General features: G+C 54.1%; 1 protein-coding gene across 11 annotated transcripts in view; it reads right to left on the reverse strand.

The window, feature by feature from the left end:
- Positions 1-1,542: 1,542 nt before the first annotated feature.
- CSNK1E (casein kinase 1 epsilon) overlaps positions 1,543-24,145 on the reverse strand; it is a 33,906-nt gene continuing 11,303 nt past the window's right edge. Inside the window, exons 2-12 of one of the 11 annotated variants that reach the window (XM_074375537.1) lie at positions 20,769-20,856; positions 12,762-12,872; positions 12,506-12,654; positions 11,035-11,263; positions 10,291-10,461; positions 8,868-9,016; positions 5,562-5,622; positions 4,558-4,750; positions 4,323-4,462; positions 3,556-3,621; positions 1,543-2,577 (exon numbers count right to left, since the gene is read on the reverse strand). In XM_074375537.1, the coding sequence (XP_074231638.1) occupies positions 3,605-3,621; positions 4,323-4,462; positions 4,558-4,750; positions 5,562-5,622; positions 8,868-9,016; positions 10,291-10,461; positions 11,035-11,263; positions 12,506-12,654; positions 12,762-12,872; positions 20,769-20,844 (1,296 nt within the window). In that variant the 5' untranslated portion in view covers positions 20,845-20,856 and the 3' untranslated portion in view covers positions 1,543-2,577; positions 3,556-3,604. The other 10 variants (XM_074375539.1, XM_074375536.1, XM_074375541.1 and 7 more) reach the window with 10 other exon arrangements.

Below are 24,145 nucleotides of genomic sequence, written 5' to 3' on the forward strand. Positions count from 1 at the left end.
AGCTCCCTGAAAAAGAAACACAGGAAGGAGAAACCAGAAACCAGTGAGGATTGTGCGTAGGAACACAGTGGAGGGGACAGGGATTGGGAGTGATTCTCTAACGTAACTTGACTTTTATATAGCTTGACGTTCATATGCGTAATATCTCCAAAACACAAAATTAAACCAAAAAGGGGTGGGGGATGCTAACTCACTATTAAAATCAATAAAATAACTACACAGAGAAAATAATAATTTCAAGTTACTTTTGGGCACTGTACTCTGACAGCACATCCTTAGATATATTCTAGCGGGGAAAAATACCTGTAAAAAACCCTTCGCTCCATAGGTACACTTCTAGAAGCAATAGTAAAATTGTCATTTAGAAACTTACATATATTATAGGAGACAGCATATAAGTACATTAGTATTAATAGAAACTAAGATTTTCACTGCAAAAAATATGTAACTTTTTTTTAATTGGTGGGGGTACTGGGGATTGAACCTAGGATCTCAAGCATGCTAAGCACACACTCTACTACTGAGCTATACCCACCAATCCTGAGTAAATTTTTTTAAACAAAGATTAGCTCCTTATCTTTCCCCTCAGGGCTGGTTGGTAACATCACTTCCTGTCTGACGTCATATGGAAGGGGTGGAGGGAGGGGCTGCAAGTCCCTGCCTATATAGTCACCCCGCTCCAAGGAAGGCTTGCTGCAGTTCACTGCCTGCAAGGCAGGGCCCTCTGGTACTTCCTGGCTTTGAGTAACACCCCCATCCCTGATGGTTGAGAATAAGGACCCACCTTGGCCTCAGCCTCACATGCAGGGCCAGCAGGAGACCCTTCACCAGGCCTGAGCCAGGCTGTGGGGTCACAGGTCTTCAAATGCCACCACTGGAAAGGGCCTTAATTATGGGAGTTTTGAGCTACGCTCAGGACTTACTCTCAGAACCCTCCACCCTCTCCCCAGACTGAGCCACTGGTCAGGTGGCTTTGCTCTTGCCTACGCAGTAGCGGCTCCTGGGGTAGTGAGAAGCAGGAAAGTAACATATGCTGGATAAGCACGGACCACTGGGCAACTCTGCCTAAGCTGGTCAGACAAAGCAGGCAAGGCTGAGGGCTGTTGCTTTATCAAAGCTTGGCTGAAGAAACTGCCTGAAGTCACCCGCAGCAGTTGCTGGGGCACAGAATCTAGGAGAGCTGTGGCCTCGGGCAGGTTATTTTACCTCAAACTGTTCATCTGAAGGCAAGGAGATTAATATCTAACTCAAAATCCTGGATAAGATAATGCTGTGAAGAGCATTTTGAACTTGCCTATCCAGTGTGGTCCTGGGCCCTGGGCACCACCGGGCGCTTGTGAGGATGCAGACTCTCAGGCCACACTCCAGCCCTCCTGAGTCAGGAGCTGCACTTTGATGAGGCCCCCAGGTGGTCTCTATGTAGCTTTCGAAGCACAGGTTTAAAACAGCCACAGGGAGGTACCAACCACTGCCCATACCTACCTCCCAGGGATGCTGGGGAAAAGGCCCCAGAGCAAAGAGGTGAACCAAGGGCTGCCCATGTCACTTTATCCTTTTCTACTTTATTACTTCAAATTAACAACCACAATAAAGCTCAAAAAAGTCCAATATTTACACAGGAAAAAAGTACAAAATTCCCCCCAAAGTTCTTCAGTATTTTTTTTCAGTTTTTTAAATTACAAAGTAATAAAAAGCTTTGCTCTTTAATTAAAAAAAAAAAAAAAGAAAAAAGGGGAAACAGAGGTAAATAAATTAGGAAATACACACAAGGGAAAAACAAACAAAAATGAAGTAAAAATGGGTGTTAAGGAGGAGGGATGGATAAACCCAGTTCCCAGCCCTGACCCCAGGCTCCTCCTCAGAGAGGCAGAATGCAGAGAGGGGGGACCCCAGGTGAGTGTCAGGACCAGGAAATTAATTTATAACCCAGGAGTCAGATGCTTTCTGGAAGCAGTCTCCACAGATTCTGCCCTAAGACCAGGAAAGGGGGACCACAGGCTGACAGTCTCGGGGGTCAGTGGTGACGAGGACCCTCTGTGCCCTTCTTGAGGGACATGAAAGTCACCACCCACCCCGATGTCCATATTAGGGGGATGAGAACAGAAAGTTGGCCTGGTAGGTGGGTGGTGCACCTGCTGTCCTGGGAGATACATACATACACGCTCACAAGGACTCTCGGCCCCACCACCTCACCATCCACTCAGGGTCTCCACATGGAGAGGCAAAGAAGGGACCCAAACACTCAGGGGGGCACTGGAAAAAGCCCAACACAGAAAGTCGGCCACCATCATCTCAGGGGGGTGGGGGCTGCACATGTCTCCTGTGGTTCTAAGGCTCACGAACACGCAGTGGGACCTGCCTCTGACCAACCAATCCATTCCCCCAGCTCCTTGGGCCACCTCCTGATGGCCCGTGAGGACCCGCTGCATCTCCGGTGCAGAAATGTCCCCCTCCCAGCCATGTCAGGTGTCGGCTGAGGCGGGGGCCTTGGTGTCTGGGGAGCGTTTGGCAGCCTGAAGGTTGTGGGCAACAGGAAGTGTGAAGGGACGAGGATCCTCTGTGCTGAGGGCATCCCATCTTCTTGCCAGTGGCAAAAAGAAAAAAAAAAAAAATCAAAACAAAATCCATCATCGGTTTTGTGCTGGGTTTTTTTCTTTTTGTTCTTTTGAGTGGTTTTTTCCCCCCATCTTCTTGATTTTTTAAAAGAAAATACAGTGAAGACACTAGAAAGGGGGAGAGAGAAGACAGATCAGGTGCACATCTGCCTCTGGCCACACATCCCCCAGCCACTGGCAGCTCGTCTTCCTGCCCCCAGGGCTTGGAGCTGGTCCGTCTCTGGGATACATGGTTGGCCCCTCATTCTCACAAAGACATAGAAACTTTCTCCCTCCTCTTTTTGGTGAGCAGCCACCCAGCCTCACATCTGCCCCACCCTGCTCCAGATGGCTGGTTCCTCAGCCTGAGGTCTGCTGCAGGTAAACCCTGATTCGTGTCCCAGCGCTACCTGTGGGATGAACCTCGGCAAAGCAGATCACCCAGGACGTCCTCATGTCACGTTGAGCCCGTGCAATGGAAGCTGCAGCCAGCCATGTATGTATTCTGCAGGGAGCTCAGACCTCCCCACACCCCCTCAAAGAAGCCCCTGCCGTTCCCCCCTACCCAACAGGGCCCCAGAGTGCAGAGCTGCTGTATGCTGCCTCAAGGCCTTGTGCAGCCACAGGAGTCCCACTGAGGCTCACACTGCCCAGAGAGCCTTTCCTGGGCTTATGGAAGCCACCAAGGGCCTTCTTTGACAGCAGATAAACTCCTAAGTACATGGTCCTGTTCTAAGTGCTCTGCATGAATTTTGGGTTTAATAGCCCAAAAGCTGAGCCAGGGCTAAAGCCAACTTTCCAGAATAGTTAAGGTAAAGCGGGGATGGAGGGCTGGCCCCACACAGCAAAGAGGTTTTCCAGCAGAAACTAGCCTGCTCAGAGCACACACACTGGTCTCCTCCTGGGGTCCTGGGTGTTTCTAGACCTGGCTGGGCTGCATCTGCAGCAGATATCCACTCACCTAAGTAAATACTGGTCCGATGGTGGCTCCTCCTCACTTCCCGAGGTGGTCAAATGGCACGCTTGTCTTCGGGAGGGGAGGAAAAAGGAGGGTGGTGAGCTGCTAGCAACAGCAATTTGGCAAGTCTCTCCTCACTGTGGAGCCCCATTGCCACCCCTACCAGGGACCTCGAGCCAGGGGCAGTGGTGTGTGATCTCGAAGACCCAGAATGCTCCTGCTTTGTAGACAAGAACACTGCCCAGACAGGCAAAGCAGCTGCTCTAGGACCACACGTGAGTTGAGCTACTAGACTTGCAACTCACGGCCTGTCCTGCTGAGGACAGGGTGGCTCACCTCTGCCAGACCCCTTCCCTGGGCAACTCCGGATTCTCCCTTCCCAAGTTTCCTAGCCCAAATGTGGCCCCTACATGTGGCCACCAGACAGAATCCTCCCATCCTTCCCTCCTGTGCTGACTGGGACCTTGCCAATGACAAGGACCATGAGCCACCTCACCCCTCCGCCATGAGCTCCCTAACGCCCACCCTGGGCCCCTGACAGTGAGGGATGGGTCCCAGATCTACCACCTGCTGGGACAAAATTACTACTCTAAGCTTCAGTTTTTGTCTTTGCTCACTGGGGCTACTCAGACCTCAGAGAATTGAATGAGGACACATTCCTGCTGAACCAAAGGGGTGACTACAGAGAATCAGCAGAGAGGAAAGAACAGAACTGGGGGGGTGGTCTCTGGCTCAGCTGGGAGGCACAGAAGGCCTGGAGGGCAGCTCACCTGTGAGGCTGAAATCCGGGAGACCTCTTGCCGCCCAGTGAGGTCGGAGGACGAGACATTGGCGGGCGCACCCCTGTGTAGCCTCATGCTCACCTTCCTCTCTCTGTCGACCCGTGAGATCGCTCTGGGAGAAGTATTGCCTGGAGGGCGAGGCAGGGGGAGGCTGCCCTCAGTATCCAGGGCCCTGGGGGCCCCACCCCTCAGGCCCCGCCCATGGCTCAAGGTGCCCGCTCACCAGCTTGCTGGATGCGGGAGGCAGGGGTGGAAGCCACAGGCTCGGCAGCGCTCCGGAGCCGGTTGGCAGTGGCCCCTGTGGGTGGGCCAGGGGGCAGGGCTCGTGTCGTGGACCCCCGGAGCTGCCCCATCCTCTCCTCGCGCTCGTGTTCTCGCCGCTCCCGGTCCACGTCCTCGGGGTTCCGGGCTGCACCCTGTGGGCATGTGAGATGAGACCTGGTCAGCCCTATGAGGTCAGGGTGCTTTGGGATCCAGTACTCCCACGGGGGCAGAGCAGGGGAAGGGAGGCCAGGTGGGTGTCTCAGGGAAGAGGCATCTCAGAAACCCTCTGGTCCAACCTCCCCCTTAACAAAGCAGGAAGCCCAAGAGACCTGGAAATGACCCATGATCATACAGTACAGAGAAACAAAGCCACATAACTGCCTGGAAGGAGGAAGCTGGACCTGAGAGGCAGAGGGAGGTCCCTGTGCCCTGGTCTTATGAGGCTGGAGTCAGAGTTGGTGGGCTAATGCCCCAGGGTGAACAAGGGCACTCCTTGGCCCTCCTAACCTGGGTCACCTCCGTGTACAGAGGGCCCTCAACTTCTAAAGGTTTCCAAACACAGCAGGGCAGATGTTTAGAGGCCTGGAGAGAGAGTTACAAGGCTAGCTGAAGGTGGGGCCAGGACTCGAACCAGGTCTCCCAGTGCCTGGCCAGGGGATCTTTTCAAAGGGCTGCTCTTCTTCTGCCCCTGGACCTGGCAATGGCTTCTGGCAAGTAGAGTAGGGGCCAAAACCAAGAAGCCCAAGGGACCCACACAGATGATGCTTGCCTTGGGATGGGAGCAGAGAAGAAATGGGCTAGATGCCCCATGGAAGAAAAAGAGGCCCAGCAGACAGGCTGGGGCAGAAGGGGTGCATGAGCCCCAGGGGCCCTGCCCTCCAGCCACTGCCAACCCCTGTGCAGGAGGAAAGGAGAAAGGCCCAGAGAGGAGCACAGCGTGGGAGCGGCACCCAGCCGCGTTACCTAGTTGGTCCTGGGGTCGTCCACAGGGAAGGGCGGGGGGCTGGCATGAGGGGGGCCGCATCTGTGGAGGAGAGAGCTGCAGGCTGAGTTGGGGGCCTGCTCATGGGCCACAGGGTACGGGCTCCTCCAACCCTGACTCTCCCAGGGAACTGGCCTAGAAGGCCCTGCTGTTCTTGAGAGATGGGGTAGCCCTCAACTTTAAGCAATTCCAGGAGGTAGTGGCTAGGAATCAGGGCAATCTCTGAATCCTTGTGAGGAACCAAGGCCCAGAGAAGCCATGTGATCCTCCTCCTGGGGCCACACAGCTCAGGGCAGAGCTGGGGTATGAACCCAGGCCTCTGCCACCCAGTCTTGCTCTGCTCTCTGCACCCACAGAGGACCTAGCAGAACATTCTAGGGACACACATCCTCAGTCCTCCCACCCACCAGCCTGTCCAAACAGGCCTGGAAGCACCTGGGCTCCATCCTCTGACCTCCAGTTCTCACTCTAGGCTCCCACCCATTCAGTTACCGACTGGCAAATAGAGGAGCTCAGCCAGCAGCACAGCAAAGTCGAGTGACAAGAGCTGCAGCACCACTCATTAAACACCCTGTGAGCAGAGGGCACACCAACCCTGCAAGGGTTGGGGAAACAGGCTCAGTGAAGCCAAGTGATACACTCAGAAGTGCACAGTCCAGGGGCCATGGCTGAGCAGAGCACTCGAGTCCCTGTCCTTTGTGACACAGCAGGCTCAGGCCACTGCAGCCCCGCAGCAGGAGGAAGTGAGCCACACTCTCCACGTTTCCATCCAACCCAAGTGATGCCTCAAGAAACGCACACCAGGGAGGTCTCTTGGCTTTTATTTGCCCACAAGAAAACACAAAAGGTCAACATCAAAGCCACATAAGCATCCACCCATGTCTGCGTGGACCCATCCTTGCCCATGTTGAGTTTCCACCTGGCCGGCTAGTTGGACCTCGGATCGCAGTGGCTGCATGCTGACAGCAGCATCCTAGGCTCCAGGGATTCCAGGGCACTGATGTCAAATGAAATGGGATGGCTGCTCCGAGGAGGGAAGCTCTCAGTCAAGGGTGGGATCCTTCTCATGGGAGTCTGCCGCCCGTGGTGCTCAGCAATGTGTCCAGTCTGCTGGTTGGTGCTAGTGAAGACTTCCTGCAGAGGAGGGTGATGTGGGAGGGGCTTGGCCTCAGGGTCCCCATCTTGTGTCTGAAGATGCTGCTGTCAGGGACGGCTGGAGGTGGTCAAGCTCACCATGGTGGTGATGGAGTGGAAGACGCCCACTTTCCAGTCCGATGGCCCTCAAGTCAGAGATCCATGCAAGGTAAGGCTACTGGCACCTCTGCTCAGCTTCTGACTTCAGGGCCTTCCTCGAAAGGAACCCCAGGAGTGGATCAGGGTGCCAGCAATGGGTGGAGAGGGTGCTCCTGGCATGGCCTGAGACAAGATCTTGTCAGCTGGACAGTCCCATGTGAGGCTCTGTGAGGAGCCATCTGGAGTAGCAGGTCCCACAAAACCTTCTGTGATGACGGATGTGTTCACCTCTGACTTGCTGGAATACGGTAGCCATTAGCCAGCTACACGTGGCTCCTAAGAACTTTAAATGTGGCCAATGCGACTAAAAAAGTATGTTTTCAGCTTTGATTAACTTTAAGTAAAAATTAGCCACAGATACCCAGGGGCTACCATACTGGGGAGCACAGGCCCAGACAATGCAAAATCCATTCTTGGAGCTCTACCAAAAGAAACGGCCAAATCTAGCCCAGAACCCGACTCAGGAATGACTTTCTACACGGATGAGTGAGTGCCCGAATGCCCTGAGCAGTGCCCTGGAGTGGGAAGAGCCAGCCCTGGGCCATGCCCCTAGCCAGAAGGTTTGAGGTGAAAAGTGCCCCATCACGCACCTCCCACCCCTAGGGTCCTTTGGCCAGTGGAACCCCCAACCTCTGTCTCATTCCTTAAGAAACAGTACCAGACTGCTGTCTGAGTCAGAGAGACGAGGGGCACAAGACCGAGTGCCCATCCCAGCATCCAGGAGAACAAGGCCTCTGTCCTGAGCATCTGGCAGAGCGGGCCCAGGGCGCCCGCCAAGAAACGAGAGGCACACCAGGATGAAACACGGTCCAGGTGGGGGCATTTAATGAGCTCACGTTCAATATAGAGGCCACCAACAGGGTCTGGCTGAGGCTGCTGCTGGTGCCCGTTCCCACCAGGCCCTCCAGGGCAGTGAACATCATCCCTCCTTCAGGCTCTGTTCATCAGGCAGCTGATTCATCCCCAAGAATCTCACCGCAGGGACTTCTCCACCATGCCCTCTCCACTGTATCCCCACCATGCCAAGGGACGTCTCCTCGGGCCTGGCCCCGATGGGCTCAGGCACACCTGGTGTTGTCAGAACTGGGGCCCTGGAGTCCAGACCACAGGCCAGTAGTTTGGGGGGGGCAGCTCTTCCACCTCCTCCATGGGCCTATCTGGAGGGCCCTGGGTGCCCAGAGGCGCCGGGCACCTGGAAGGGACAGAGAGAGCAAGCAGAGGCTCAGCCTCTTGTGCCCGCTGGGTTAAGCTGGCCAAGTGGTAAGTCTTGGAGAGGCCAGGTCTTGGAGGCTCCTTACCAGTATACGGGTGGGTATGTGGGCCCGGCACAGGGACGAGGGTGGGGACAGGGCAGTGCAATAGCTTCGCTGTCACGGGGCTGAGCCTGGCTGGAGGAAGCCCCCTTTTCCAGCAGAGATGTGAAGCAAGACACAGGATGTCACACATTCCGGAGCTCCAGGCCCAGCTGACGAACGCTTCTCCCCACCCCACCCCCAAGATTCTTAAAAAAGAGAGAGAGAAGAGGCACCTAGCAAGACCCAGGGTCCCATGACCAAGAAGAAGGAAACCACAATGAATGGGTCCAGGCTGGCCAAAGGGGCCTGAGTGAAGGTGGCCACCTGGGATGTGCAGAACAACAAGAGCAGGATGGTGTAGGCCGCAATCAAGACAGCAGGGGGGCCTGCCAGTGCCATCCAGGCCCCGCCACGGGCACCTAGGAGGGATCTGAGGCCCAGCCAGGCCCTCTTGGGTCCGGCGGGAGGTGATGCTCTGCCTGGGCCCTGCTGACCACAGCGGCACATGCCATCAGCATCGATGAGGCTGGGGCAGGGGGAGCACGGGGGCTCTGAGACCCCCATGAGGTCACTTGCACTGTTCAGCTCAAAGCTCCCATCTTCTGGGAGCCCCGCCCGCCACAGGGCCACTTTAGCCTCATGAATCAGGGTCTCCCCAGTCCAGTCCCCCAAGCCCGCCTCGGCCTCCAGGTGACTCACGAATTTGAGCATGTTCCAGTCGAAGACGTAGTCATAGGAGAAGCCCTGCCGGTGGAAGAGGTTGCGGAAGAGCTGGCGCAGGTAGGAGTAGTCGGGCTTGTCGTCGAACCGCAGGGAGCGGCAGAAGTTGAGGTATGTTGAGAACTCAGCTGGTGGGGGTACAGAAGGGGCCGCTGTGAGGCTCATGCTCCCAGGGCCCCTGGCAGCCAGCACTGTCCTACCCAGCCACTGTCCCTCCAAATACTTTTGGTCTAAGAGGGGGCAATACGACATCTAAGACACTGTCCTCCTTAGGACAATCAGTAGCCCAGAGCCCGACGGGAACACTGAGCCACAGGAGGAAAACTTCCATTTCCTCCTCTGAAAATTAGGGGTGAGAGAGGCCCCTTGTGAGACAACAGAAAATAAATATACTGGTCCCTGCCCCTGGATCCTCGCACAGGGCTCCTAAAACCCTTGTAATTTCCTAAGTGGTAAGAGCACTTTTGCTCTAAGGAGGAGACTGTGGGTGGGCTCCTGGAAGGGGCCCTGTCACCAGAATGACCAAGCCATCATTAGACACTTGGAACGTCCAGCCCCCACCCCTACTCACTTCTCTAGAGAAGGGAGAGGGGCTGGAAACAGAGTTAGTGATCGCTCATGCCATGATGAAGCCTCCATAAAAATCCCAAGAGTGTGGGGTTTGAAGGGCTTCCTGGCTGGTAAACTCTTCAGGAGGGTGACACACCCCACCGCTATGGGAACAGAAGCTCCTATGTTCCGGACCCTTCCAGGCCTCACCCCATGTATCTCTTCAAGTGGCTGTTTATCCGCATCCTTTATCATATCTTTTCATAAACTGATATTTCTCTGAGTTCTGTGAGCCAGATTGATTGAATCTGAGGAGGAAATCACGGAAACCTGATTCATAGCCAATCGCTCAGAAGTACCGGTGGCAACCAGGACTCGTGACTGGCACCGGAAGTGTGGTGGGAACAGTCTGTGGGACTAAGCCTTTAACCTATGGGACCTGATGCTATCTCAGGTAGACAGCGTCAAAATTGAGTGAAACCATAGGACACCCAACTGGTGTCACACAGAACTGCTTGGTGAGGGGAAAAACCCCCACACCTTTGCAGATCAAAAGTGTCAGAAGTGACGTGTTCTGTAGGAGGAGTGAGGGAGCCCCCCAGGAGGAGAAAGGACTAGAGTTTTCCCTAATACTCAGCCACTGAGAGGGGAGGCAGGAGCGTGGGTCAAGAGACACTTGGTATTTACCAGCCAGGCCTCCTAGCTGTGCCTGAATAGCGACAGAGAGCCTGTGATTAATGTTCTGGTGCCAGGGCAGTGGTGGCCCATGACGGCTCTCTGTGGCCCCATTTGCCCCGCAGGAAAGGCCTCCGGGGTCCCAGGTAACCACCCCACCCCTCCCCCGGCTACTCACAGGGGTAGCCTTTGCAGAGGACCTCGATGGGCGTCGACATCTTCTTCTCGCTGATGCGCTCGTACTTCTGGCGCTTGGTGGCCGCCTTGAGGCCCTGCCAGGGCAGGGAGCCCAGGTTGAAGTACATGAGCACGTAGCCCAGACTCTCCAGGTCATCTCGACGGCTTTGCTCTGCAGAGTCAAGGATAAGGTGAGGGGCAGGGTCCACTCGGGCTCCTGGTTTATGGGGGCTAGGACCCCTTTCTCCAGGACATGCTCCTTGATTGAGGGGAACAACCCACCCTGTGCACCCAGCATGGGTCTCCCTTTGTCACATACCATTTTGTTGCAGCCCCATTACAAACAGGCACAGTTATCACCCTCTTCTGCAGAGAAGGGGCCTGAGGCTGAGCTTTTTAAAATTCAATCTAGGCCTCGTTCTTCCAGCTCAGGCAGTTAATCTTTCAACAGCTGTGCAGTGGGCCCCCGGTGCCTCCTTGCCTGGCCAGGTAAGGCACAAGCAGACAAGAGCTAGGGACAAATCTAACTTGAGCACTTGCTAAGCTGTATGACCTTAAGCAGTCTGTGTTACCCTGTGAGCCTCGCTCATCCAGGCTACTATGGGGATGAAAGAAGGCATGGGACGATGCTTGGGACGATGCTTGGCACGATGCTTGGCACATGGCAACTACTCTCAGGAAGAAGACCTGCCTTGGTGGCCAGCAGCTCACGGGTGCACTTTGCTCCTGGGTCCCTCTCACTCACCGATGCCCAGGTGGGTGTTGATGGAGGCGTAGCGGGCAGTGCCAGTCAAGTTCTTGTTTTCCCGGTAGGGTATGTGCTGGTGGGTGCGGGCATCCCGGTACTTCTTGGCCAGGCCAAAGTCAATGATGTACACCAGGTTGCCCTTCTTTCCCAGTCCCATGAGGAAGTTGTCGGGCTTGACATCCCGGTGTATGAAGTTCTTGGAGTGGATGTACTCAATGCGGCTGATCTGGAGGAGCGGAAAGCAAGTCATTCAGCAAGTGTTCCGTGGAGGGGCTTCACCAAGCTCTCTGGGCCAGGCCCTGGACTGGGGCCATAGAGATGGAAAACATATCCATGGGCGGGGGAGAAAGATCAGTCTGCAACAATGTATAATGATTTCAAGGGGCAAGTCAAGGAAGGCTTCCTGGAGGAAGCCATATTAGAGAGGAACTCTGAAGAAGTAGTTCACCAAGTTTTCTGTGACACAGGGAAAGAGAGCAAGGTAGGAAAGCGAATGGCAAGATCTAGAAATGAAGCCCAGAAAAGCATTCTCCTGCCCGGCTCTATACCCTCGTAGGACATGAGAGGTCCTCAAGGAACCAGAGAGGCATTTCAAAGGTTGAAGCCTTAACTTGGTAGGGGTGACAGAGATGGAGCACACATAGCCAGGATTTGTCCCCTGGCTTCCAGAGGACACCAAAGCCAGACAGACACACAGGCCCTTGTCTTCGTTTAAACAATGTTTTAAAAACTTAAATTAACATCTATACACACAGTATGTCCTCTGGCAGGTTGGTTCCCTCATTGGGACTCAGGCTTCCAAGTATTTCCTAAACCTTTGAGTCTTCTGTCCTGTGAGACTCTGACAATCCTCCTCTGCACACACACACTTAGCCTAAAATTGAAGGATGCTTGCAGACTTTCTGCAGGGCGACCACAGACACAGACCCCTATGCAACACGACCTCCATATACTATTCCAGGGCTAAAATGCTATGCTTTTTTTCTCTTTTTTAAGTTTCCCTCCCTTGAATTTATAAAGGACTTAAGGACTGCTCATCCATGGGTGCTGCTCTGGTCCAGGCACTGCATGGTATCCCACTGGACCCCACAACAACCAAGCAATGGGGAAATGCTCCTGAGATGACTGAGGCCCAACAGTTCACCTACGGTCACTGCATGTGGACATGACCCAGTTCATCTGAGGGCAGAGTCCCAGGCCTTCCCCGGGACTCAGCTCAGTAGGTCTGGAGCTGGAACTGGGAATCTGCATTTTAACACACACTCTCACCCCTACCCCCATGGCTGATGGTCAAAGTTCCCAGGTCCTGGTCCAGGAACCTGGCCTGTCCTGTGTCACTGTCACTGCCTCCTGCTCCAGCATCCTCCAGATGAATACCCAGTGCCCAATAGCACGATGGGGAAGAGGAGGTTGAAAGGGAAGCCAGGAGCCCACAGGGCCCACAGTCCTCAGTCTGGGTGGGACTCACCATCTGGTCGGCCAGGAGCAGCACCGTCTTGAGGCTGAACTTGCGGGAGCAGAAGTTGAAGAGGTCCTCGAGGCTGGGCCCCAGCAGCTCCATGACCATCACGTTGTAGTCACCCTCGGCCCCGCACCACTTGATGGACGGGATTCCCACTGTGGGCCAGATACGGGGCTGTCAGGGGCAGTCACTTCCCATCCCGACCAGCCTCACGGCTCCTCAGGCTCCCCCACCCACCCACCAGGCCCCCTCCGGCCCTCACCTCCCCCTTGCATCATCTTGTAGAATTTGCTCTCGATGTGCAGCTGGGGGTGCTTCGTTTTCACACACTCGAGCTTGATGGCAACTTCTTCACCAGAGGCGATGTTGGCACCTGCCAGGGACAAGAGACCAGGGTCATACTCTGCTGGCTGGGCAGCCCTAGACCAGGACCAACTTAGTGTCTGCCCCTACGCAGCTCAGTGCCCCTCGAGGGAGGCTGGAAAAGTGGCAGAGGGCCCAGCACCATATCCAAGGGAAGCAGAGGGAACTGTGGACATAGAGTGGGCATCTGACCAGCTCGGGTGGGAGGGGAGAAGCTAAGCTGCAGCAGGGGAAGGAATGAGGGGTACGGCCCATTCAGAGAACCAGAAGCTGGGGCAGCAGGAAGGCTGAGTGTGAAGGGATCAGGGCAGGCCAAAAAAGGCTCACACACCAGGAAGGGGAACTTTATCCTGGAGACTGGGAGCCACTGAGGACTCCTAAGCTGGAAAGAGGTGAGGTCAGTGGTGTACGGGGCTGAGGAGGAGAGAAGGGATGGGGCAAGGCTGTCTCAAGAAGTTACGAAAAAAGACCCAAATCCAAGCTGCACCCAGCCTGCTTCCCCAGCTACAGCCACAGGTGGGCTGAGTTGGAGGCTAGGCTGAGATGGTGTCTCCTCGGGGCCAAGCGGGACTACAGCTGCAATAACTAAACAGTGTCGTCTTAGGCCACAGACAGCACAGGAAGTCTGTAGAAGGACACAACCCCTGGAAGACTGAGAACAGGTTAAAGTGGGCACCTTAAATCAGGGGACAAGATGGGACTGTGTAACAAACATCCTTGGAGCAACTGGCAAGGCATCTGAGAAAAGACACCGCAGCTCACACCACGCACCAGGAGGAGTCCCAAGTGGAGCAAAAGATCGAAGAGGGAAAAAGGTGGGGTGTAAGTTGGGCCAACCACTTTGGAAAACAGGTTGGTGTTCATCTAGTAAAGCTGAACACACACAAACCTTTGACCAAGCCAGGCTACCCCCAAGTGTACGCCCTTCAGAAACGTGAGCACCAGAAGGCCACGCCATCCACAACCAGAAAGTCCAGCACCAGAAGGATGGCCACCGGTGGCACAGGCACCCAGAGGTCCCCAGGCGGTGGGAAGGGATGCGAGATGGCTGCAGGCTGCAGCGAATGGCTCCTGGCATCCAAACCCTGAGCACAGAGAGCAAGGAGCAGCACCACTCCCAAGAGCCAGAAGGTGGAGACAACCCCAACACCCATCAAAGGAGGTGGGGATAACCACCGTCTGTCCCTGCAGTGGAGTGTTACTCAGCTCCAGAAAGTTACGGGGCACTGACACAAGCTGTGACATCGATGAACCTGAAAACACTGCTCAGCGAATAAGCCACACGCAAAAGGCAAACACTGTACGATCCACTACATGAAATGTCCAGCATATGTGAGTCCATAGAGACAGAAAGCAGATGGTGGCTGCCAGGGGCTGTGGGGAGCGGGGAACACGACATACAGATGTTCTTCTGGGTGATGAAAATGTTTTGGAACAAGACAGGGATGGTGGCTGCACTACACTGTGACTGTACTAAATGCCACTGAATTGTGTACTTTTTAAATAGTCAACTTTTAAAAAAATTGAAGTATAGTCAATTTACAATGCTGTGTTAGTTTCTGGTGTACAGCACAGCAATTCAGTTACATAAACATTCCTTTTTATATTCTTATTCATTACAGGTTATCACAAGATACTGAATATAGTTCCCTGTGCTATACAGTAGGAGCTTGTTAAAATGGTTAATTTTGTTATGTGAATTTCACCTTATTTTAAGGGAAAAAAAAAAGAGGAAGGAAGGGGCAGAAGGCTGCAAGTACAGTTCTCTTTGTCTCAAACACACAATACTGAAATATATACAGTTTAGGGATATAAACATGGGATAAAACTTTTTAACAGAACAGAATAACTTAAAACAGTGATCACACCTCCATGTGGGGGAAGCAGAGGACAGGATGGGGACCAGGAGCCCTGAAGGTGACAGGCATGTCCTCCTCCAACTGGGTGGTGTGGAGGGCTCCTTATACCATGCACATGTTTTATATGTATTCTTCGGGGTGGGGGTAATTAGGTTTATTTATTTTTAGAGGAGTTACTGGGGATTGAACCCAGGTCCTTGTGCATGCTAAGAATGCGCTCTACCACTTGAGCTATACCCTCCCCCCTGTATGTATTCTTTTGTATCTATTCAACATTTAATTTAAAAAAATAAAACAATGAGATGTTAGGAGCATTGCCTTTTAATTTTGGGGAAAGCAAGGCTTTTTATCCCTGACTTAAAATCCAGAAGCCATTAAAGGAAAAGAAAAAAAAAAAAAAAAAAAAAGACTCCTCCTCCAAAGGAGAAATCCCTTCTCCCTGGCAAAGACACCAGAAAGTCCTAAGAAACAGTACATACTCATAACTCTTATCAGTGGCAAAGAGCCAATATTGCTAATAAATAATGAGCTCCTTCAAATCAGGAAAAAGACTGACGACTCCATAGGAAGTAGGGGAAAGGATTCAAATAGCCACTTCACAGAGCAATCAGTATAAAAATGGCTCACTCATATGAAAAGAAACTCAACCTCCTTGTTAAGAAAACACAAGTTGACACTACCCATTTTCACGTAAGCCAGCATGCCCCCTGTGGGCAGGGTGTGGGCAGTGGGCATGCCTCCCCGGAGTGTGAACTGGGAAAGGCCAGCTGCAGGGCCGCTGGGCTCCCTCCACTTCCCACTTTGGAGAGTTTACTCGACACTCCTGCACAGTGCAAAACAAGGTCTGGACGAGGCGGTCCGCTGCAGGCTCTTTGCAACAGTAAAAGCTTGGAAACAACCCAAATGTCCAGCAGTGGGGACTGGTTAAATAAAGAATGGCCCATCCATAAAACGGAACACAATGGAGAAAGAATGAGGAAGCTCTCTCTGTGCAGAGTGGAAAGATCTCAAAGATACAGGAAGTGAAAAAGCAAAGTACAGAACAGTATGTATTCTATGTGCTCCTTTCAGTGTTAAAAAAAAAAAGTGGGGAAACAATTTGTATCTGTGTTTGGTTGTAGCTACGAAAAGAAACATGAGAAACCAGTAAAGACAGGGTAGGGCTGGATCAGAATGGGAGGGGATAAAGACATTTCACTGATACCATGTTATGTGTCATTTTTTTCAACACTTTTGTTGCAACATAATTCACACACTACACAATTACTCATTAAAAGTGTACAATTAATTCAGTGTGGTTCACAAGCTCATGCAACCAACACCACAATCAATTTTAGAACATTTTCACCAACCCCCAAACCCCTGCACCCTTTAGTAGTCACTCCCCACCTCCCTGCAACCCTCCAGGTATAAACAACCACTAATCTACTTTCGGGCTCCATGGATGTGCCTACTCTGGACATTTCATATAAATGGATTCTGCTTTCAACTTAGCATGTTTTTTGTTTTGGTTTTGTGTGCTTTCATTTCTGAGCCACATAAAATTTAAAAAAATTAAAAAAAAAAAAGATTCCTAAATCCAGTAAGCAATGGGACAGGAAATGCTTTGCAAACTGTAAAGTGCTTTTGACACATCAACACTCGATCACTGAGGAGAGCCTCACATGTTTCTGGGGGACAGTGAGGATGTAGAGGTGGGGGGCTAGGGCTCACTGCAGTCTGCTGGCCATGCAGCAGGAGGAAAGGCCACAAGAGCTTCTGCTGTGTGAGCAGGACCGTGCCAGACAGTGGTCATAGCATGTGCAAAGGCCCAGCAGCAGTGGGGTGCAGTGAACTCTGGGTGGTCTGATGCAGCTGGAGCTCAAGATGGCTGAAGACCATGGAAGAGGTGAGCAAGGGAGAGATGGGAAGGGTCTCATGTGCTGAGCTAAGATCCCGACCATCAGCCCGAGACTCCACAGGCCAGGCGTCGATTCCTTATCACCAGGCACTGCTGACATCTGGGCCTGATGACTCTTTGTTGTGGGCTATTCTTTGCACGGTGCGGTGTTCACCAGCATCCCTAATTTCACCCATAAGCTGCCAGTAGTACCCACCACCTCCACCCCTGAGGTGAAACAACCAAAAATGTCTCCAGACCTTGCCAAATGTCCCTTGTGGGACAAAATCCAGCCCCCTTCCTCTTGTTGAGACCCACTGGTGTATTAGAAAGGACTGGAGAGCACTTGAGGGGGAGAGGAGACCCAGAAGGAGGCTGCTGCAGTTGTCCAGATCAGAGCTCGTGGTGGCCCCACCAAGGCAGGGGGCTGAGACCAAGTGACACTTTAGACACAGGGCCCTCAGCACGTATGATTCAGCAGATTGTGCACAGAGGAGAGGTGCCAAGGAGAACCTCCCTGAAGGAAGGTGGAGGGTAGAAGGAGCCCTTTGGCCCTCTGATCTCTTACCCTATCCTGCAAATACTACTGTTTGTATCTCTGTTCGACACATGTGGAAACTGAGACACCAAAGGTCAATGACTAAATACCACACAACTTTCCTGCAGAAGGGACCTAAGCTGTTAGGCAAAGGCTTCTGACTCCCACCGAGTGCTGGAAAGCTGCCACAGTTGCCTCCCCTGTGGTCCCACCACCACCAGATCCCTTCCCTGCCTCTGAACTCTACCAAGAAGCTGCTAGTCTTTTCTCTCTCCTTTTAATTCTCACAACTACTGACCCAAGGCTCAGAGAGGTTAAGTAACTGGTCCAAGGCCACACAGAATTGGCTGGGGCAGAGCCAGGAATTGAAGTTTGAAGCCCGAGAGACCCTGCTTTCTCCTCTGTTCCAATTCCCTAGCATCTCATTCATTCGAGCAACAAACCCATACTGAACCCTGGGCCAGCTGAGGCAGCCCTGCCCTGGAGGAGCTCAGCTCATTTTCCGAGGGAACAACAAAGGATAACTGACTAAGGACCAGGGTGAAGTGGCAGAGGGGGCCCATCAGTTAGACAGAGCAGCCCTGTGCAGGCATAAGTCAGTCTGGAAAAACAGACTTGGACACTGAGAAGGGCTTGGACCTGGCCACCCCTCTGAGACCTCAGCAAGCTCTAGGTAGGGAGCGGGACGACCAACCTCCCATAGGGCTCACTTGGACACTCACAGACACACGGGGACACTCAGGGACCTGGCTGGACTAAAGGCGGGGATGAAGTACCCCTACAATCACTGGCTGGGAACCACTGTCCCCTCCCCATTTAGAACGGAAGACCAGAGACTAAGAGGTCTAGAAAGTCCCCAAGGGCACACGGCTAGTGGTTGGCAGAGTGGGCGGCACAGGCTTGACCACCTCTGGACCCCAAGCAGCCAAGCTGAGGCCCGAACAAAGCTGGGCCCCCTCTCCTGCTGGCCACTTTACGATGCTGAGAGGAGGAAGAGGAGGTGCCGGAAGGGGAGCTGTGGGCCTTGCAGCCACATCCACAAATGTGCTCGCCCACAGTCGATCCTGGAAAGCAGGGCCTGGAGGCCGCGCCCAGCCCCACCTGCAGAGGCCATCTGGAGTCAGGCCCTGGCACTGGCACCAGCAACAAGAATGTGGCCAGAGCTTTGAACAAAAGGAGCCAGCGAGGCCAGCTGGAGAGGCCCTACAATCACCACCGTCCCCACATCAGCGAGAGGGGCCCAGGAAGGAGCCAGGAGGACACCGCATCAGGACAGAGCCCCTGAGCTCTGTGCAGCCGGGGAGGGCTGAACATTCAGGGAGAACTGGCTCCCTGCCCCGATTCAGGCGGAGAGTTGGGGGGACACAACATAAAGGCACCCCTGCTGGGCCAAACACGTGGAGTCTTTGCATGATGAGGATCTCATTACTTCTCTCACCACAGTGGAGGCCTCATGACCCCATTTTACAGACAGGAAGCCAAGACTAGCAGAGGTCATCACTTGCTTAAGAGCATACAGCGAGGAAAAGAAATGCCAGCACCCAAACCCTGGTAGAATTTACTCCGAAGCCTTACGAAGAGGAGTAAACCTGAACCTAGGTTTGAAAATGAACTAGGTAACTACTAGACAAACAGGAAGTGCTGCCCCCAGGGAGGGCCCACCACAGGGACCAGGGACACTGGCTTTCTGAATGATCTTGGGTTCCCCCTCCACCTCTGGGCCTCAGATTCCCTTCTGCAAAGGGAAGGCCTGGGACCGGGTGCTATCCAGGAACAGGATGCATCTGCCCAAAGCTGCCTCTCCATGCCCTCTGTCCTCAAGCCAGTGGCTCCAGGCTTCAGCCCATAGCCCAAAGCCTCCATCAGAGGCTCCTTTACACCCACCCCCATTTCACAAACAGCAAGGAGACGGGTACCCCATTCACAGGTGAGAACGCTGAGGGCTCAGAGAAAGGGACTTATCCCAGGTCACACAGCACATGAGAAGTACACCGGGGACCTGAACTTGCCCCCAGATCCTAACCTATCCTGCCATAAGTGAGGCCACTTCACAAGCCTCTGCATGTGACAGCCCCCATTTCCTCCTTCGTCCATTTGCAAGGCATTCACCGAACACCCACGTGCTGGGCGGTGGGACAAGAGGGACACAGCCTAATACTTGCCTCCCCCGGAGGAGCTCGGGGTCACAGAGGAAACCTTTCAAATAACTCCAGCCTGCACTGTTCCTTCCTTCTGTCCTCAGCTGTGTTTCCAGAGGGTGATCTACTAGGTACCTTACAATGACCTGCACATCCAGCTGGCACTTTACAGTTTACAAGATGCTTTTCCATGTGCCATTTCACTCATGTCTCATGACAGCCCTTGGTCAGCCATGCATCTGCATCACACAAACTTCACAGACCACACAAAGCCAGGTCTGATGTCTCCCTCCCACGTTCTGTCTTGTACACACTCTCAGTCTTGGGGAGGGCTGTGGGTACAAAGAACGTACAGAAAACTAGTTTTCAAGAGTAGCCTCGGGTGGCCAGCTCGAGCTGCTGCACTTGTCTCTTGATGTGTGAAGCGGGGACAGCTCAGCGTATCTCTAGAGGCTGTTGTGAGGGGAGATCACATACAAGTACCGTCCAGAGAATGTGTGCATCTCGGTCTCTGTCCCCTCTGATGGGGAACGAGGTAGCTCACTGAGATTTCAACCCCAAGTAGGCAGGGACCCAGACCACTAGGTAAGAGAAACCTCCCAAGTTTTGAATCAATGAGCAAGGCACAATGACCTGTCAGTTTCCTCTACCCAAGACAGAACTGACTTATTGTTCTTTTCTGAGGGAAAACAGAAGCACAGATGCTTCCCAGGGCACAGGGACAGAAATGGGGATAAATCCCAGTGGCTGGCCAACTTGCCCTAACAACTCTGATTTGTGATTACCAACACAACCTCTTCCCTCCAGACCAACAACTGCAAAGGAAGGGCTGTGACCCCTGACCGTGCCGTGCCCACTTAGGGTAGCTGAGAAAGTGGCATTCTCCCAGGTTGAGGACGGGGTGAGATGTCAGTGACTTGTTTAAAACAACACCATGTGAGCAAGCTCAGATTTTTAACAGGAAGCACACCAGGGGAGAGAGATTCTAAAAGCTAAGACCCCCCTGCCGCCCCCACCTGGAGGTTATGGGGGAGCCTGCGTCATTCCAAAGCCTTCCCGGGCCGAATTCCAGGAGGCCAGACCACAGGGAAGGAGCTTAGCTGGGAGCAAGCGGCAGCCCAGGCCTCTTCTGTCCACCAGCATCCTTCTCCCAGGAGATAAAGAGACAGGGGTGCTAATCCAGCCTGTGCTTTCCCACGCCCAGCTGGAGACCCAGGTCAGCTGCAGCTGGAAACCAGAGTTAAAAATACCGTCTTCTGCCCAGGCTGCAGCAAGCAGGAACCCCACCCTGCCCCAACTGTGTGAGGAGCCCCTCAGCCTGCTTCACCCGCAGCCTGCTGCTTCCCTCCCCACCCGGGGCGACCAAAACATGCCACCAGAGCCAAGTTCTGCCTTCTTTCCTCCTAGCACGAAGCCCTGGCATCTTTCCTCCCAGTCCCCAGGGCTGCCCCAGGGGCTCCAGAACCACTGAGCTAGAGCCAGGAACACTCACCTAAGTAGATATCTCCGAAGGACCCGCTCCCGATCTTCCGGCCCAGGCGGTACTTGTTTCCCACGCGAAGCTCCATGGTTCACTCTCGCTGCAGAAGGAAGCAGAAACACGGGGTCAGAGAGGGGGGGAGCTGGGAGCCGGCCCAGTCCCTGGACCCCACCCCTCCCCCACTAAAGGCCAGGCAAAGCCACAAGGAACTGGAGACACCAACATTCTCCCTCGCACTGTCCAGGAAGGGATTTGGCTTCACTTCACCTGAGGGCAAACAGGTATCAGGTAGCACAATGGCCTCAACCTGTGGGAAATAGCCGGGACAAGCTTAAAACAGTCAGTGTGGCCAGGCAGAAGGGAAGACCAGGGCCAGGAGGAAAGAGTGAAGCAAGTATCTCCTTGGGGGACACTCATTCGGGGACCCTCCAATAGGAGCCTCTCAGGGGCAAGCCAGTCACAATGGGTCAAGACTCTGAAAGGAAAATCAAGGACAAAGTGGATGATGGGGAGGGGGGCATGCAGGAGCTGATCAGCCTAGGTGCTGCCATGGCAACCAACCGGCTTCGGGGATAGGAGGACAGATTGACCACAAGGTGCCCAAAGGAGTTCTTCAGCCCCATTAGGACTCAGAATGACAGGGTCCCCATGTCCCCATCCCCATCCCAGGCTTCTAGCACCAAAAATTGGAAGCCAGGTCTCCACAGCCTTTGCCGGTTTGCAGTGTGCCCTGCAACTCAGGGGGAGGGCAGGAAAGGGGCCCCCAGAACATCCACCTCCCAGTCCTCTCCCTCTCTCAACCTCAAACCAAGAACCTCACACAGGCCTTTCTGCACATAGTTCTTTGGATGGACAGTTTGGCTTCCTTTAAGACTAGGAAGGTCTCTTAAGAGGGCCCTGCAGAGCAACTGAGGGGACCAAAGCCAGGTTTTGAGCCACCAGCTTCTGTGGGGTGGGAGGAAGTCTGGGAGAAAAGTGCTGATCTGAGCACTTCCTGGCTCACTGTGCCCCACCCTGGGTATCCAAGCTCACAGAACATCAGGGGCCACCCTGGTAGGGACCCTTCTGCAAAGGTCTGGGCGCTCTGAGGTTCTGGCCAACAGAGGAGGAAACTCAAAGGCCTTTTCTGCTTTGGGGGATGGGGAGAGTTGGCCTATGAAATAAGGAGAGCAGTGAGGAATCCCTAAGATCTCAGAGTGTCTACAAGAGGGCCAGTGTAGGAAACTCAGGAGGGGCAGCCCCTTGCAGACAGGGAACTCAGGCCCAGGGAGGCCCCACCAGCTGCCCCGCACCCCACCAGCGGCAAGTGAGTAGCAGTTTCCTCCCCTAGGACCCAGACAGGGTTCCTGCTGCCCTACCTGGCAGCCTCCCACCCTCTCAAACAGGACTTATTTCATTCCAGGGCCAGGAGGCAAAACAGGAAGATGGAAGAGCAGCAGTGCAAGGCATAGAGGCTCTGCCCCTTCCCCATGCCAAGCACTACCCGCCAAGAGCCAGACCCACCTGGGAGGGGAGATAGGAGAGATTTACTCCACAGATGGTCAGGCTGGAGCTCTCCACCCCAGCGGAGGCAAGGAGCCAACAGCTCCTGCCCAGGAGAGACGTCCAGCCCCAGCACCTAGTTCCCAGGGAGCCAACACTAGCCCTTCAGCCATGGTCACAAGGAAGGAGCGTCCACCCCATGCTGGCTGAACTCCGGGCTCTCTACCAAGGGCCTTTGCCCACACGCCTGGCCAGTCCCAGCTGAGGTGCCACGGCTGCCAGCAGAACGCATTCCACATTTGCGGGAAACTCACATGCCACACACCTCACATACACACTGTCCTGCGTGTCCACTCCAAAGGAAGCAAGAAACGCAGACAGACACCGTCAGCCCCGCTGCGGGGAGGGGGCGGGTGTGTACACACACAAACACCCCCCCCAGTCCGTTTTCCGCCAACGCCAATTCAGAGACCACACATGGCAGCCGGGAAAGCCGCAGGTTAGGAAAGGAACATAAATATACCCGCATCCTATATTACATAAATACCCACGCCGGGTTATATAAATACCCATGCCCTCCGTCTGGGTGTCTTACATAAATACACTGCACATGACCCCCCCAGCCCCTCCCCACTCACCGGGCTGTCGGCAGAGAAGGGGAGAAGAGAGGGTGCAATCAGCCCTGCAGGCAACCACCGACTGCTCTGTGCTAGCCACCCAGACTGCCAGCACCTCTCCTACACCCCAGGGATGGGGGGGAGGACAGGCCCCCAAGGAGAGCCTAGATTGTCCCAGCACTGCCCCTCAAAGAGCCTCCCAGAGAGGAGAAAGGATTGAGTCAGGAATGGGAGAGGCTTTCCAGTTCTTTGCTGCTTCTCTTTGGGGTGGGCAGCGGGGGGTACTGGAATTAAAAAAAAAAAAGGCGGACATGAAGATTCCAGAGTTTCAACTGGTTAAAAAAAAATCAGACAAACTACCAAGCAGAACGGCACATGGGCAGTTTTCTTACTCCCTGCCCACCCCCTTCCCCAGCAAAGGCCCTTGTCCCTGGACCATTAAAATAAAAATTGGAGGGACATCCTAGACACCAAGGCAAAAAAGCCCCAAACACAGGCATTTATTGGGTGCAAATTAAGACATTCAGGATCCCCTTCGCCTGTTCCCAAATCCTTCTCTCTCACCAAGGGTGACCCCAGAAGATAATGTGTAAGAAAACTAAGGGGAAAGTTGGGGAGGGGGCTCACCCCACTTTGAGTTTGGGTGTAAAGAGGAGCTTGGGAATCCTCTCTCTAAAGACACCCAGGCACAAACATAGTTTTATGTTTCAGAGACTTGCAAAACATGGATTTCTCACACGTAGAAACGGGAGAATCCGATCTGATAAATAACCCCCACCCCTTTCTCTCTCTCCACAAAGGAAAACAGAATCGGTGACTGGGTGACCACACACCCCATCACCCCAAGGGCTCCCAAGCGCCCCCATCCAACAAGCGTGAGCAGCCTTGCTGACCCCCAGATCTGGAGCACCCGAGCCAGAAGCGAAGGGGTGGGGGGCACTGCTGACGGTCTGGTGAAGCACACAGAAAGAAGCCCAGGGTCTGGCCGAGAATCCCGAATCAACAGTATCCAGTGCCCCCAGCACCCTAGTCTGGGACCCCCACCCTCGGCGTCCCCAAATCACAGTTCAGGGTGTCCGCCTCGGCCGGCTGGGGCCTTGAAGGGTCCAGCTGGGGGAGGGGAAGGCGGGCCGGACTAGGGGGGCCTCTCCCCAGCAAGCCTGCAAAATAATAGTCACCCTCCTCCTCCTCCTCGCCCCCAGCCGCGCCTTTGTCCTCGCCGGGCCGAGCGGGCGGCGCCCGGGCTGCCCCCCCATACCCGAGTGCGAACGCGCGTGTGTCCGCCCTCCC

The sequence above is a fragment of the Camelus bactrianus genome, chromosome 12, assembly GCF_048773025.1.
Source record: "Camelus bactrianus isolate YW-2024 breed Bactrian camel chromosome 12, ASM4877302v1, whole genome shotgun sequence".
Classification (NCBI taxonomy): domain Eukaryota; kingdom Metazoa; phylum Chordata; class Mammalia; order Artiodactyla; family Camelidae; genus Camelus; species Camelus bactrianus.